Source organism: Sphaerodactylus townsendi, unplaced genomic scaffold, assembly GCF_021028975.2.
Source record: "Sphaerodactylus townsendi isolate TG3544 unplaced genomic scaffold, MPM_Stown_v2.3 scaffold_414, whole genome shotgun sequence".
Classification (NCBI taxonomy): domain Eukaryota; kingdom Metazoa; phylum Chordata; class Lepidosauria; order Squamata; family Sphaerodactylidae; genus Sphaerodactylus; species Sphaerodactylus townsendi.
Genome location: NW_025950599.1, coordinates 1 through 13,683, shown reverse-complemented (window position 1 = coordinate 13,683; position 13,683 = coordinate 1). Strand labels below are relative to the sequence as shown.

The 13,683-nt window shown below is 44.7% G+C and overlaps 1 protein-coding gene across 1 annotated transcript; it reads left to right on the top strand.

The window, feature by feature from the left end:
- The first annotated feature begins 1,248 nt into the window (after positions 1–1,248).
- LOC125425408 (rho GTPase-activating protein 21-like) lies at positions 1,249–5,912 on the top strand. Its single transcript, XM_048483016.1, has 4 exons — positions 1,249–1,286; positions 1,492–1,521; positions 2,997–4,523; positions 5,835–5,912. Exons 3-4 carry the CDS (start codon positions 3,111–3,113, stop codon positions 5,910–5,912), a joined length of 1,491 nt encoding a protein of 496 aa, XP_048338973.1. The 5' UTR covers positions 1,249–1,286; positions 1,492–1,521; positions 2,997–3,110.
- The last annotated feature ends 7,771 nt before the right edge of the window (positions 5,913–13,683 follow it).

The following is a 13,683-nucleotide window of genomic DNA, read 5'->3' as shown; positions in this document are numbered from 1 at the left end:
TTATTTGAGGTTTCATATTCTTGTTCCCTGTAAGTTTTTTCCTCCCAACGTGCCATGTAACCTGTGAGATTATGATCCTTTTTTCCATAGACTTGTTTCTCTGTTTTTTCCCCGCCTGCTACACAAAGGGCATGATCCAATTGGCGTGTGCATACCTATTCTGTGAGCTCAGTTTTCTGTTGGAAGGTGGGCTGTCAATCGCAAAAGGGAGTCAGCACATGTATCAATATTTATGGGAAGGGAGGACTGAATTTATAAGTGTAAATTACGTTAAATTCAGTGTGGAAAAGCTTTCTTTTCTCCACGTGAGCTCAGTTAGTTTCTCAGTTTTTAAAAAAATTATGATTCAGGTAAGCTCGTAAACCCTCTTTCCATTAATGTTTCCTGACTCATAAATTTCAAATTCATTTGCAACTTAAAGATTTCTCAAGTATTTATTTTTAAATGGTGGCAATGACTATAAAGATGGTAACAGCATACTTAAAAAGATGAAAATGAGTATTAGGTTGCCTTCCAAATGAACCTTGGCTTCTTCTGATGTGCTGTTTTCATATCTTTTAACACTAGAGCTAATGTTTTAAAAAGTGGAATATCTGATAAGCCTGCAGATTTGGGTAGAATATATATATATATGCCAAAGTTGAACTAAAGAGGCAGTATTAGCACACTCCAGAATGTGAGCCAGTATATTTTTCCTTGGAAGCTACCACAGCGTGCTTTTGTCCCCTGTGCATTTTCCTGTGCCTACCCACCCATTTCTTCCTCCTGCTCTTTAAAAAGCGCACAAATGCTGAGCCCCTGTTTTCTGACATGAAAAGAGAGCGTGCCAAACTGAGACCATTGTATCAGGAGGCACCTTGCAATCGAGCACAGCCCGTTCCTGATTTGCCAGGGAACACCGAAGGATGTCCAAAATGAAAAGGATCACATGAAGAGGCTGCTCCCCCCCCCCCCCTCTGAAGATTATTCTGAAATCATCCTTCTAATGTCAGCCGTGGAGTATGAAGGCAGCTGCAGTCAGCTGATGGCTTGTGGTTCTCTTCGGATGCATGTGGGGAAGGGATGCACGGATTTTAAATGCATAATGAAACCCTTGTTTCGTCATCTGGAAGCAGGGATGCTAGCGGCTCAGGGGAGATGAAAGACCGTTATGTTGCTCTAGTAGAAGGGAAGCCTTGTAGCACGACCAGCAGGCTCTGCATGCAGCAGCAAAGGATGCACCAAGGCAACATGGCACAACTGTATTTTCTTTTTCTGGAAGGATAGAGAATAAATGCCAGAAGCAGGTAAACGCCCAAAAGGCACATATTCCTGAGGATGGTGAAGTTATTGTGCATGCTCCACTGCCCTTTACCTCTCTTGGTACCTTCCAGAGAAATCGGTCTAGATTTATTTTTAGCTTCCTGTGTACCCAGCATCAGTGTGACAACATAACTCTATCTTTTATACATCCATAAGCAGTTTTTACTATATTTTCCTGTTTTTTGCCAGCTGCAGTTTTCAAAGGATGTCACAGCCCTGGTAAGAAATGTACAGTAGCCATTTCCTCTGATTTTGCAAGGCATGTGTTTCTTGGTAGATTTTGCAAGGAGCTGGACTGCGAAAGCCTGCAAGTTGCTTCAGAGCAAGCTAGATCTGCTGGTTAGCTGGATTTGAGTTGTGCTGTCAATTCTGTTGCCTTTTAACGTGTGCCCGTGTTTGTTGTTAGTGACTTGGTTTTATTTCTTTCCAGTTTGCTTTTTAATATTTCATTTGCACTTAACTAATGCTAGCCGTCGTGTTTGTTGCAGCCGTACGTTAAGCACCTTGCCCTCTAAAGCACTTTGCTCTCAGTCTAACGTTTATGGCTGCATTTGGGCTTCTACAGCCTGTCTGATGCTAAGGCAGGGCATGTTGATTTGTCTGAGTGGAGCATGTTATAATTTGAGCAGGAAGCACTGAAATACGATACCACACCTAAGCCGTGTGGATGTGAGAGAAGAGGCTGCAAAGATTGCTGCATTGGCAAGCTGTGTGTTGTCAGCTCTTATTATTTCATATTGCAATTAAAGGAAGTCATTGCAAAGTGTGAAATAATGGTGCCTAATACGTTCTGGGGCAGCCCTTTCAAATATGCTGCTAGTCGTACGATGGTTGCTAGAATGCCTCTTGATAACAAAAGGTTAACGTGCAGGATGTAAAACCAGGTTCTTAAAATGCAAGGTAAGATGGAAATTATTAAGCTTATGTAGCCCATGCACGACTATGTTCCACTGTAAAGAAGTGCTTAGAAACAGCTGCCAAACCATGTATGTTAATGGGACGTCTTTAGCGTTGTTGTTTTTTTAAAGAACCACCCTTAGTAGTACGGCATTTACGGAATAAGTAACATGTAAGATTATTTGGAAGGAGGGTGGGCGTTGGCTGGCAACAAAGACATTAACCACTGTCTGTTCGCGTTAGATATAGCAATTGTGCCTTTTAGAATAGGAATCTGTAGTGAATGCTGGGCTCTCTGCATAGACTGACTGCTTTCCGACATGAAAAAAAAAAAGAATTTGCCAGGGCTATATTCCTTTAACCTGTCGAATGCTGCAGAATCCTAACTTCCAACCTTAAAGAAGCTCCAAAGGGAGGAATGTTTTGAAGCCTGTTTGAAGATATCTACAAAAAGAAATCCCCTTTTTGTTTCTGTTCACAGATTTCTCTCTAATCATCACCTGCAGCAGCTGCTAGCACTCTCTGCCCATCTGATTTATGTAAAACATGCTTTGTCCTATACAGAGACTTGCCTGATGCATTTCCATACACGGGGAATAATAACAGGAAGAATGTGACATTTCTTATTCGTTGAATACTATCTTTTTGCCAAGATCAGGTGTACTATGTTCTTCATATCTGAGGAGTCCTTTTCCTTTAAGGAATCTTGCCATCTACTGGATTCGTTTCTCTGCAATATAGTGATGGATTTTCATTTTAATAGAGGCTTAATTTCTTTTTTAATTTTCCATTCACAGGCATATTCCCAAGATGCCTACCTGAAGGGTAATGAAGCCTACAGTGGCAACGCCCGCAATATACCTGAACCACCACCAATATGTTATCCCCGGCTAACATCCGCAGCTTCTGGCATGGCACAACCTGTTGAGAAAGCACCTTTCGACTCTTCACTGGGAAAGCAGCAAACTAGTAGACCTGTTTGGGCATCAGCACAACCAGACAAGGCCTACAGAATGGAAATACAAGTGCCTCCATCCCCAACAGATATTGCAAAATCCAACACAGCTGTCTGTGTTTGCAATGAGACTGTACGAACTGTTGTTGTGCCTTCTGAGAAGGCTGTAGACTTGCCATCCTGTAGAACAAATCACACCAGTCCACCGCTTCGAACAGAGGAAGTCAGATACAGTTTCAAGGAACCAACCAATTTAAAGACGAAGGCACGAACCACATCACCCCCCGCTTCAATGTCTACTGCCATCGTACTTCCTCAAACTCCCCTTACAAGGCCAGTAGATGCCACTGGACTGGCTGGCAGATCTGGAAGCTGTGGAGGGCATCCAGAAGGAATCTCTGATTCTAGATCTCCTCAACTTACAGGTGTTCCCTCTGTGACCTCCAATCACAATAATTCTTCAAATGCCCACCAACCCATAGACTGGAAAAACTACAAAACCTATAAAGAATACATTGACAACCGACGTTTGCACATGTACGGTTGCCGAACCATACAGGAAAGGTTAGACAGCTTAAGAGCAGCATCTCAGAATACAATAGATTATAACCAAGTGGTACCAAATCGCACCGGCTCACAGGTACGACGAAGGAGCAGCTCTCACGATAGGGCTCTGCAGTCAGTTCAGATTCGGCAAAGGAGTACGTCCCAGGAAAAACTTGAGGATCCTGTCTTGAGAGATTGGCCAAGGAGTGCCTCACAGGACGCTCTGACCTCACCAAATATCAGCTCCCGAAATCACAGGGCCCGGTCCTGGGACTTCCTAGGCAAGCAGGGCGAACAATTAGAACACTTCCACGCAGAAAACCTGGTTGTCGATTTCAACAGGGGAAGAAAGAAGAGCAACAGATGGCCTGGATTGACCGAACCTGATGACCACCGAGGTTTTTATGAGAGATCTAGGCCTCAGGCATTTCATATGTCCTTTCGTGGTTCGCCTTTCCCAGTTGCTCCGGGATTTTATAGTCCAGACAGGAGGAGAATGGGCAGTGGGGCCCCAGGGCCTGCCTCCCAGTTCTTGAAGGTCTTGCCGGATGGGAAAACCCTGCAGCCTCCCAGAGATTTGTTGGCTGCTGTCGGGACCTCAAAAGAAAGATCATGTCACATCACAGCTAGAAGCACAAGAAGCAGCTCTTTGAAAACTCCTGTACCTTATGCAACAAAACCATCACTTCCCCTCAACCAGAGCCTGGAGAATGTTACTGCCAAAGACCAAAGACAAGTAAACCATAGACATCACAGTGGCTTGTTGAAACAGCAGTCCGGAATACAAGCAGAAAGTGTGCCAGATCACAAAGCAGAACTAGGTGTGAGTAACTGGTCCCCTACTTCCTGTGTAGCTTCGCCACAAATTTGTCCCTCAGATTAGTGAGCACTTAACTACCCCAGCACTTTAGATGTCTCTGTCAGACAGAAGGTTCAAGGTGAACATGTACAAGACGCTTTAGGATGCAGACAACTGAGGATGTGGTAGAGGATGCAGAAAAGAGTTACCCCACGAGAAAAGTCCCCTTCTGGCCAACAAACACCACAACTCATGTGGCATCAGTCCCACATTTTAGCTGTAAATGATCCAGAGCCTGCCTCTGACCCAACTTGTTGGCTACCCAATGATGCCCGCCGAGCGGTCCACATAAGAAGAAGAGAAGAACGTAAAGGCTCTCGCTCGAGTTCACCAGGTGACTCTCCTTAAGGCGTCCATTCCATTCATAGGTGAGTGAAAATGTTAGCTTTTATCTCTCTGTATCTGATCTTTGTATCTGGACTTGTTTGGGAGGTCTCTGTGCTACCAGAATGATGGAATTTGTGCCAGTGTCAGCCCCACACGCGTGGGCATACCCTGCAGACATAGTCTTATCATTAAGATGTAATGCAGTGCTTTTCAACCCTGTTTGGGACACATCCATTTAATTGTGTGTGTGTCAAAGTTCCTCTTTGTACATTCTATTAGCTGCTTGGGAGTTGTTTTCCCACTAGCTGTGGTCTGTGTGTGAATACTGCAACAATGTCGGTGGGTCTGATGGCCTGGAGGTTCACATGATCGGGCATTAAACACATGTTCTAGAGACTGTGGCCTTTCCCACCCACGTTCATTTCCCCTCAGAAGTGCCAACTTGCATAGGAAAGACTCATGTGATTATGGCCATCCCCAGGGCTGGATGGAGGGGTGAGGGTGATCAGGTGCTCTGGGCTGTGGCAGAGGGAGGCAGCAACAGGAGGTGGAGGAGGGCAGTGTTTTCCACCTCTTTGTCCTCCCCCAGTCCTCCTCTCAGCATCATGCGGTGACAGTGGGATTTTAACCTCCAAGGAATTTGGGAGGAGGGCTTATGGGACATTGAAAACACCCTCGGGGAGAAGAGTTTGGGGGACTGTTGCCTGTTAATGGTTTAGGAAGGCCTGATGCACTCCTCTTTCCTGTGCTCCTGTCTCTACCTCTGCTCAGGCAACTGCAAGCCCTGGAGCAACCTGGAGCTGAATGTGGAGTTTGAGGGGAAGAGGACAAGTTCTTTTCTCTCCCTGCCTCAGTCACTTTAAAACTGGGAGCTGTGATATATTTGGTTTCTACAAAGGTCGGGTATTCGGAGACAGTGTCTCACACCAACCTGAATCCCCCCCCCAGCTAGCTCCTCACCTGAAGTCTCCCACACCCACAGCCATCCCAAAGGAATTGGAGCGCGGCCACCCGACACACTGCTGACTCCCCTCTGGTTACCTCCCAGGTGTCAGAGCAACCCAGGCCGGGCATGAGGGGCTTAAGGAATGGCACCACAGCCAGCCCAGCCCCCACAGGTACCCAGTAGATAGGGGAAGGAAGGCCAGTGAGAAATGGTGAGCAGTGTGAATGCACGAGGCCCTCCAACTGCAGAAAATATGCCCCAGCTCTGGCAGACAGGTAGGGCGCTGGGGCCCCTTGTCCTGCCTGGCATCTAAAAGGGGAGGGGGGGACCAGGGGCTAGCGGGGGCAGACAGATGCCTGAGACTCCATCAGCAAGTGTGTGGAGGGGGACAAAGGGGCCTGGACCTGGGAGGGGAGAGGGTATAAAGGTGCAGGAGGGAGGGGCAGGTGCATGGGGGGTAAGAGTAGTAGTGGCTGTGGTATCTATACATGTATTTCCATCCCTATTAGCATAGTGGGGGGCTGCTCTCATACAAATAGGGAAGTGTATGAAGGAGTCCCTTGCCACCCTACAAAGCATCCTTTGCTTCTCTGGCATTGCACTTAGTAGTCATTTTTCTCAACAGAAAATAATAAGGATTTGTAGACAGTATACATGAGATCCATGTGAACAAATTCTGCTTTATTTTTTAAATGTTGCCTGCATTTCCCTTTCTGTGGGTGGTTTTGAGTAAGGTTTCTTCCGGCTATTCTGAGTAATGGCATTCACGTTGTCATTTGTGGTTTTATTAATTTAGCTTTTGATAAGCTGTAGTAAAGCCCTTCCGTCTGATAGGCATTAATTTGTAGACGCGGACACATCTCCAAAACCTGGGAGTGATTATAGAAGACACCTTTCAAGGAAGGTAATGAGAAATGGGAGTCCTGAAGCTGAGTACTGTCTCCTGTCTGCAGCCTAGAAAGGAAGGAAAGGGAAATCATTTTTATTATGTAAGAAAAGAGGCTGGCGTGGTGTATAAATGAAAAAGTGGGGGAGGGAGGGAGGAAGGTGGATGAGCGTAAAACGCACTTAAACTTGGAAGAGCAGGTACATTGTTCATTATGTAACTTGATGCCATTTTAATTTTTATTCAGGTTGTTCCGGCAATGGTTGAGCTCTCAGAATTTTTGGCAGTTATTCTTTAAATGCTCCCTAAGAATGTTGAACCTGCAATAGGTGTGGTGTAGCATAGTTACACACAGACCTTGACAGTTGCTGCAGCTGTGCCAGCATGAAGGTCAGCTAAGTCGTGACATTGTTGGAGGGATTAAGAGCAGGAAGACTAGTAGTGCAAGCTGCAGGCTCTCTTCTCTTGTTCCTCCACTACAATTCTTGGGAACAATTTTCTCTAAAATTGGTAGGTTTCAGTGGCTGGTTTTAGTCTCTGTACAACAAGCCCAGCAGGCATCATGAAGGGTGAATATGCCTTGCAAATAAATCCACATCACTTACTAGCCTACACAGTTTTTATAACCCTGAGTAAGTCATTTGTGAACCAAAAGGAAAAAAACACTAGCCCTTCCAAATGACAAAACTTTCACTTTCTGGATATAGAATTAAGTTTTGCAGTAGCAATAATTAGAAAATCTGGACATTAAAATACAAAAACAGAAAGGATTAAAAATGAATTGGGTGCCTAATTTTTTGGATCTTAGAGTCATAGAAGACATCTCAGGGCCCAATCTAAGTTCTCCATTTATCTATATTCTAAACACCTCAGAGTTTCTTATAATTTTATTCAAGCTCTGGCAAAGTATTGTAATATGGAAATAAATATGCTTAATTTATGTATTTGTTTTGTTTTTGCTATTACCTTCTTTTTGTCTATTGCCCTCTTTTTCTCCCTAATTGGAACCCACAGCAGTTGGTCACATCATTTCCCCCTCTTCTATTTGATCGTAACAACAGCCCAGTGAAGCAGGCTGGCTTGAGAGGTAGTGATAGGCCCATCTCACCCAGCAAGCCTCTATGGCAGAGCAGGGATTGGAACCCAGTTCACCAGACTGTCTGTTATGGAGGGGTACATTGCTGTAGAAACCTCCCCTCTAGCCCTAACCTAACTTCTCCCCAGTTTTTCCTAGCTTTATTATTGCTTTAAAAAGAGAGAGGGTGAACAAAAGCTCCTTGGACTTCTTTGGATCCCAGCCAATGATAACAGTACATGGCATTATGTGGCTTTTTGAATATTTAAAGACATTCACAAATAACATTTCAGGAACCTTGTAAGTTGGTATTATCCCCATTTTACAGATGGAAGATTGAGGCTGGGAGAAAATTACTTTTCTTAAGACAGAGCTGAGATTAGAACTGGGGACTCACTTGCCCACCGCCAGAGTCCCTGAGTTGCTGCACTGTATTTAGGTTGGGTTTGTGTCTTTTAATGGATTTCTGGAAGCTTGCTAACCATACTCTTCAAAAATCTAGCAAACAGAAACAAATAGTAGGCTTTTTTTTATAAAAAGGTTGTACCTGATGTAGCCTCTAAGGAAAAAATGTCAGCAGTGGCTGAAAGGTAGACGATCAGGAGAAGTGAGAGAGTTAACCCTTTTTTTCTCCACGGATGTCACATTGTAAACCTTTTTGGAAAGGTCGCAGTGATGCACCAATGTGCTCTGCCAGTTGGCTTGTAAAACTAGTTTATTATCCCTTTAGCAATGCCTCTAAGTTTAGATCTTGAGTTTTCAGAAATGAAGACCTCAGTTTCAGAAGAACCCAGTTTGGTGATGAAATGACCCCTAAACTCCTTTTCAACTCAACCCCTAGAGGGCAAACCCAGTGCCATTCACTTACTTCTTCTGCAGCAGCTGCCCTCTTCTCTTCCTGTGATTTTCTTAGTGGTGCTGAGGCGTCACGACAAGGAAGCCTGCCTGTTATGTCTCCATGAGCCCCTCCTAGCACCACATGTCTTACGAACGCCCCTGAGCAAGGCAGCCTTGTTGTTGTGCCTTGCCATCAGATGAGCTGTGTGGAAAGGCAAGGAAACAGAAGGGAGGACAGGTTTATAAATAGAGCTGGGATGCAGGCAGAGAACAAGCTCTCCCAGTTCCCATCTTGCTTCCACTGTTAACACTGGGTGTGCAACCGGGCTGAGTGTCAGCATGTGCACGACATGAAAGTATCCCTTTCCCAGTCTTGGGAAAATCATTTCAAGTGAGCCCATCCTGAATAGAATCAGCAGGGCCTTGCCCATCTCTGCGTTAAGCGGCCACGTCCTGGCTAATGAACTCCATTTGGATGTGTGATGCCAAAATAATGAAAGAGCTGGATTTGGTGCTATCGTATCAAGTCTTTATACGCGAAGGAGCCCCGTCGCTTCAATCCTACTCATATAAAAAGACCAGCTGCGTTTAGGATTCCACTGTTCCCTTTTTTCCTAATGAGCATCACCAGCCATTTACTAGGCGGCACACTTCCATTAGTTATCATTCCCCCCCCCCCCCCCGGCTATGACTGATTTCGGTTTGAGACCAGTTTCGTATGTCAGTTTGCAGTCCCTCATATTTATGCTGCTGTCATGCTTATCATCCGTTGATCACCTCCCTTGTGTGTACAGTGTTGAAAGTGAAGAATTGGAGGAGAGGGATGGGTCTGGATTCTCTTCACCTCTCAGAAAATAGCCAGAAGGGAGGTGGGCTGACGCACCCACTGTCCCACAAGACCCTCCAAACTGCTGTGAGCTGAGATTTGGAGCTCTTGATCTGTCAAGAAAAATACATAGCAGCAGAGAACAGCACAGATTTAAGCTCACAGGGTTGGGATTTTGGATTTACGTGGCTGAAGGGAAGACAGCTTCCTCTCTCTTAGCTCTGGAAAAGTCCCCAGGATGGCTTTGCAGCCAAAGGCAGATGAATGTGCCCTGTCCTTCAGGTGGAACCCCACAAGGACTTGAGTACTTGGACTCAAGAATAAGAATGTCTTGCCCCTTTCATTCCAAGGAGGATGTTGTCATCCTTTAACCGTTTTCTTTCCCTGACATTCCTGTACGTGTTGGGGGCGAGGCCAGGAACAGCAGTGGCACCAGCAGGACTTGGTTGGCCATGGCAGCCAGCCTCTCCAAACCCAACCGGAGGCAAAGAAAAGATGGCTGGCTGGAGCAGCTTCCCAGCAGCAGCCCACACAGAGCAAAATTCAGTCCCACTCCTACTGGGTGATGTGGCAGGCAGCCAGCACGTGGAGGGAGTGAGCTGTGGTGGACCTGGAGACTGGTGGCACACCCAACACAGCAGGACTGGTCAAAGAAGGAAAGGCTGCCTCCTGGAAAGGTCTTGGTCACTGGTGCCATCTGGCTCCAGAAAGGTGGTGAAGCCATTCAAGGGGGCTAAAAGATGAGGCTGTCAATACAAGGAGGGAGAGATGGGCACACCTGAGAGTGTCCGTCATGAGAACCGGGGACTCGGGCCTTGGAAGACTGACCTAGCTGTCCCACCAGCTAACTGGCCACAAGGGTGCAGTGGGAATAAAGAAGAAAGATTGAGTTTGTAGTCCATCATTTTTTTTCTTTCACGTTTGAGGTCTGTCCTGACTCCCAACAACAGGTTCTGGAGGGTGGCCCCACTGACATGGCAGGTTCTCACACCCCCTTTCATAGAGACCAAGCAAGGAGTCTTGGAGAAAATCCAGAAGCACATATCTGAATCTCTTAGCATGCAGCATTACAATCCCCGGTATTCCCTTCCCTATCGTGTGGCATGGAGTTACTGGATGGGGAATTCTGAGGAAGTCTGGAGCTATATCCCAAAATCTGTGGCAATGGGGCTAGATTACCTTTGCCTTGTTGTGAGTACAGGTCTTAATTTAGAGAGACACAGGAATGCCTCTCTTATCTTCCCTACTTTTTGTCTCTCTAGCAAGTGGCTAATGGATTTCCTCTTGCACTGTTTCACTTGCCCCCCTAGTCAGCAATTGTAGGCCCTTGAGTCAGATTCTGCCCCCTCTTCTTGCCACCAAAAAGAGGTAAAAGGGGTAAACCCTTGCTCACATTCTGCTAAATTCACTAGTTGGCCTTGGAGGAGTAGCATCTCCACACTTTGAGCCCTTCTTTGGGAGCAGTCCCTTTTGGCCATAAAAATGACTCAGTTGACCTCATCCAATCAGCATCCCTGCAGCTAGCTGTTTCAGCATCAATTGCCCTCCCTTACTAGACCCAAGACTTGACAGGCAGCTTTCATGACTGCAGCTCTCAGAATCAAAACATGCTCAACTGCCAACCTACCTTCGTCCCAACCACAGTTAAATACCCAGGTCAGTCATTTGTGGGCACTGATGTGAATCTGGAGCACTTCCTATTTCCACCTGCCCACCTTTTCTCTGAGAATAAAACCCCATATATATATCAGAACTATTCTGGTGTGGAGCCCCACATGCCCCTTCTCAGTTGACCTCTCGGACTATACTAATGCCTAAACATAGAATCCATAGAACTATTTATGGGGAAGCCCTGGATCCCTTTGTCATGTTGCAAAGGGCTGAGGCATCCCTCCCATGCCTACTCGGAAAGCAGGTCAAGACCAGAGGCTGTTTAGGAGAATGGAATGACTTGCACAGTTCTCTGGATACTGGTTGTCATTATGAAGTCTTAAATATACCTGGGAAGAAGCTTATGTTGGCTTTTAGTAATCAGCCATCCTCTTAATGCACGGTTGGGTTATGAATGAACACAGATTCAAGGACGGCGGAATGAGGCAACTCATTCACCCATTATTCACAGTCTGGTATTTTGTGCCTTAATGTAGTACAAGATTTGACACCCACATAGTCTCTTTGAAATATTCTCTTGCTGTTGCACGTGATACCGTTTACTGGGATATCACTTGAGCGCCATAACAAAGCAGCTATTAGCGCAGTGGTTTATTTTGTTTTTATTGAGTTAATGTAGAAAAAAATGAGTGTGATTCTGTTGGATTATGTACTAATATTGAGGATTAGATACAAGTTTGTCACGTCAATTACTACTGCAAGAGGCTGAGGATAATTTTCAGTTTTCCAAAGCTACCCTAATGGCATTGTGACTTCTTTCCATTTCCTTGCTTTACACTTCCTGGCAGAATGGCCACAGGGAAATTCATTGCAGGAGTCCCATGTCCCTTTTGAACAGATGGGTAGTCGGGACTCTCTACATCAGCTGATCTGGCCTGACATTAAAAATGCATTGATTTTGTGAACATTGGTGCAGTTTTTCTTATTTTGAGAGCCTTTTTTAAAGTGACCTGACTTTTAACATCATTTTCTAAATCTTCATTTTCTAGGAAGACATTTCAGTGTAAACTGTGTTTTTTTGAAATTAACATTATGGAGTTAATCTGATGTTTTTTCTTCCAAGAATTCAGAAGAGTTAAATATCATAGACCAGGGGTCTGCAACCTGCGGCTCTCCAGATGTTCATGGACTACAATTTTCATCTACCCCTGCCAGTATGTAGTCCATGAACATCTGGAGAGCTGCAGGTTGCAGACCCCTGTCATAGACTTTGGCAAAATATGTTGTGTTGTAAACACCACCTTAACCCACAGTATCCGAGTGGATTAATTTCAAATGTCCCCTTTTTAATGCTACAGGAGACAATATTTTGAACTTTGGTTGGAATCTGGGGCATTAAAATAACTGTAAATGCAACATGGCTGAAAGCTTTTACGAGGAATAGCTAAGAATGAGGAATACCAGTTGTCAGACTGGGATCTATTTTTCCCCAGAAATTGCATTTGAGAAAGGATGATTGATAACTAAGAGAATTAAGTGGATAAAATTATTCAGCTACTTTAAGTTTTCTGACTTTTAAATATTTATGGAAACTTTGAACTTGAAGGGAAATGTTTTAGCTGTGATACTGGGCTTCTCTCTGCGTTGTGCAGTCTTTACTGTCATCTCAAATATTTCTGTTAAATTGCTTCTTCCAGCCTCTGCCAACATAAAGAAGATACCGCAGAATTACAAAGTCTGTCTACCCTTGGAATACGCTGTTCATTTTTCTAAAAAAAGTGTCTATGTGTGCCTGTGCATGCATTGCCCAGCTTCGATTCTGCAGGCCTTGCCCATCAATTACTGCTTGGAAAACACAATGCAGGAGGCGCTGATGTGTCCATTCAAAGAAAAGAATAAAGCTCTGTTTGTGAATGCTTGCAGATCTGAATGGGCCTTTCAGAAGCTCAGCGTATTAAAATGCATAGCACCTAGAATCTCATCCATACGTATTAATTATCACAGCATAACATGCTTCTGACCTGGCTTTCTCCAGTTCTGTCTTGTTCAGCTAAAGTGCAGCTGTGGAAGTCTCTTCTTCCTTTTCCCCTAACATTTCGCAGATCAAGATCCCCTCGGCTAATCGTCCTGCACGTCTGTTTTGCATCTTGGCAATTTCTCAAAAATACAAAACAGAACTTTCCACATTCAAAGATTATTTGAATGCTGCAGGGTGATCTTTGTGGCTGTTGAGACTTCAAGGTGCTGGATATGCGCAGACTGTGATAGCTTATATCAGCAATTAGCGGAAGCTATAATTGGTATGTCGTAGTAATACTTTTGAAGTAAGGAAAACGGGATGGCTTGTGTTACTGGTGTAGATTTCTGCTTTGCCCAGAGATTCATTATGATGTACATGTTGCAATCCCCCCTCCCCCCCCATAATTTTAAAGCAATCGGTTTTGTTTGTTCTGATTTCATTTTAATTGGCAACTCAGTTACTTGACAGCAGCCATATGGTTGATAAAGGTGTTTCTTTTTTAAGTGCCAAACGTCCTACTTAAATGTAGTTGCTCTCTTGTTTTTTTAAAAAAGCATTTTATGAAGGAAGACAGTAGCACTGTTCTTTCATCGACC

Excerpts from the sequence above, each read along its gene's own strand:
- LOC125425408 (XM_048483016.1), top strand. The coding sequence starts at position 3,111 with ATGGCACAACCTGTTGAGAAAGCACCTTTCGACTCTTCACTGGGAAAG. Across the intron at positions 4,524-5,834 it reads ATCACAAAGCAGAACTAGGT|CTAGCTCCTCACCTGAAGTC; the intron begins GTGAGTAACTGG and ends TCCCCCCCCCAG.